Source organism: Gossypium arboreum, chromosome 3 (genome assembly GCF_025698485.1).
Source record: "Gossypium arboreum isolate Shixiya-1 chromosome 3, ASM2569848v2, whole genome shotgun sequence".
Taxonomy (NCBI): Eukaryota; Viridiplantae; Streptophyta; class Magnoliopsida; order Malvales; family Malvaceae; genus Gossypium; species Gossypium arboreum.
The window spans coordinates 6,033,175-6,035,971 of NC_069072.1; the positions used below are offsets into that span (position 1 = coordinate 6,033,175).

At 27.3% G+C, this 2,797-nt stretch overlaps 1 protein-coding gene across 1 annotated transcript; it reads left to right on the forward strand.

Moving 5' to 3' along the window:
• The first annotated feature begins 839 nt into the window (after positions 1 to 839).
• LOC128290238 (uncharacterized) lies at positions 840 to 2,466 on the forward strand. Its single transcript, XM_053025463.1, has 2 exons — positions 840 to 1,153; positions 1,873 to 2,466. Exons 1-2 carry the CDS (start codon positions 1,096 to 1,098, stop codon positions 2,148 to 2,150), a joined length of 336 nt encoding a protein of 111 aa, XP_052881423.1. The 5' UTR covers positions 840 to 1,095; the 3' UTR covers positions 2,151 to 2,466.
• The last annotated feature ends 331 nt before the right edge of the window (positions 2,467 to 2,797 follow it).

The window sequence follows — 2,797 nt, forward strand, 5'->3', positions numbered from 1 at the left end:
TCACTTTTCCACAACAATATTTTATACTCGTATATCTTTAAATAAATTTTTTGTCATTTTGCTATATCTATAATCAATAACCTATCTATAATATATACAAAACACGAGTTTAAATTTTTTTAATTGACGAACACCTTGTACTTTCATGTCATATTCTTAAATTCACATTTAAAAATAATTATAATATTTAATTTAAAATCTTAGTTAAAAAGTTGAAATACAATAGAAGTTATCATAATTATACATTTAAATATAATTATAAATTAATAGAAATTGTGATAATTACACATTTAAAATAATTAAAATTAAAATTATTAATTAAAAATGTTGTGCTAATTATCACTTAATTAATATTTGAGTTAATTATGTTAATTAGTTATTATTTTGAATTATGTTACTTTGTATTAATTATATAAAATAAAATCATATTGTATGTTGAATATGTAAAAATACTTTAATTATAATTTGGTATTTTTTTATTATAATATTTGAATTGATAAGTTAGTCTATTTTAATTATATTTAATAATTCAAATTAGAAATATTTTTTACACTAATTATTTCACTTAAAAATATAATATTTAAATATTAATTACGTGAAATTATATGAAATTAATTTTATTTAAAGTTTCAACTTTCATTTAATTTAATCAAAGGATTAAACAAAATAATTATGTGAAATCCAAATTATTATTTTAAAGATGAAATTAATATTTTATTTAAATTGTTATAAAATACATTAATATCAATAAAATGAAGTTTTAAATATTTTATTTGTTACTGAAATAGAAAAAAAAACATAAATTTTGATCCTTCAATAAATTAGTCATCTCTGTTGAGAGTTCAAATGTTAGAAATAAATGGTGGGATGGTTGAAATAATAAATCCTATGAAATTGTGTATAGTTGGAATCGAATTCTATGCGTGAAAATGTTACGAATTGGGTAAGCTAATAGCTCTCATCATCATCTTTCATTTTGGGATCCCAACCTCACCAGAACTGCGACCTGACTCAGCGATTTACACTCAGCCGCCGTTCATCGTCATCTTTTTGAAAGGGAAAAGAAAACAAAGCAGAAACCGATTGCCTTGCGTCATGGACAGTTCACCTGCTTTGTCGCCTTTTATTGCCGACCGAAACTGTGAGAAACGACGTAAGTTATTACGTAACGTATCCCACATTTTTTAAATGTTCAATCACCTACCCTAAATCTATCACAAATTAGTTGTTTCTGCTGCTCTAGAAAAGTTCTTCACATCCCATCATTAATGGGATCATTCAAATCACTAACAATAGCTCTAATCACATAAATTTAAGATTAAGGAAAGAGCTTCGCATGATGATCTTTTACAACCATTTATTTGTCAGACAGCTTCTTTTTTTTTAATCTTAAAAAATCGATGATTTTTAGAGGAAATTTTGGTTTAAATTTTATAGATAGACAAAATAACACTAAAGTCTTGTTCTGTTTTGTATCATGATAGGAAAACCCATACCCATTTTCAAATAAATTTTGTGTATCTTAAAAATGAAATTTAATAATTTTTGGAGCAAGTAATATCTGGGTTTCATGCAAGAATTTAGAATAAAAAATGGCATATAAAAAGAAATTTGAAGCATGAAAGGATGAGGGATAAATTACCTTTACAATCAAAGGAAGCACAAAACAAAACAAAATCCGTTCATGTTTTCCCATGACTTTCTTGACCTTCATCCTCTTTAATTCATTACTAACACAAAGAGAGAAAAAGAAGTTCAAGAAAGCCGTGGAAAAGCATGCAAACGAACCTCCATTAATGCAAATTCACAATGTGAAGAAGAGTGGAAGCATTTCTTGCATAATAATAACAATGGATTTCTTTTATGGTGTAGTTGAAGTACAAACAAGAGAAAAGATAAAAAAAAAAAAAAGAAGGGACTGTGAGTATCAAACTGAAAGCGATTCCCTTTATACAACACGTGCGGATGACGACTGGTTTGTCGATACGTGTAGGGTAAAAAGGGCAAGGTGCATGAAGGAGAGGGACGATGGCCCGAGATGGGGTGGAGTGGACGGCTGCGACACTTGGTGGTGGCCTGCTGGTGGGGGCCGGCTAACTCTTACTTCAACTACTGCTCTGCTCGCTTCTGGTGGGTATTTCGTTGGTTAGTGATGGATGAGTGGAGAGCCCACCTCTTTCCCAATATCTCTTCTTCTTCTTCTTCCCCCGAGATGATCAGGTGATCATGACGATACACCACCCACCCATGCCAAATTTTGAAAATTTATTTGAATTAAATAGTTTTAACAAAATATTAAATCACACTTCATATTTATTTGGAATTACACTTAATTAAGACTATTATTTATTGTTGTATTACAATTAAATATAAATTTTCAATAAATAATATCTTGAATTATAGATTGTTTATTGTATGACGAGTGTATGATAGTGTATTTTTTTATTCTATAAATAATTTTAAAAATTGATATATATCTTTAATTTAAAAATTTGTTTGTTGAATTATACCCACGTGTTATATTATTTAATACGTCAATATTATTTAACTTGCATATAACCATGTATTTGGTAAATGTTAACTGAGTGATTTTATCTCTTATGTAGCGATGGTATTTATTTAATACAAAAATTTTATGATCTGATCGTAATTCTTTTTCCAATTATACCTTCATCTAATTAAATAAATGATAACTTTCATCTTTACCCTAAAATTTCTTATATTTACCAAAATCTCTCGAATTAAACAAAATTTCTAACTAGTATTATTATTAAAATTTCTCACGCTTTCGTGAGAA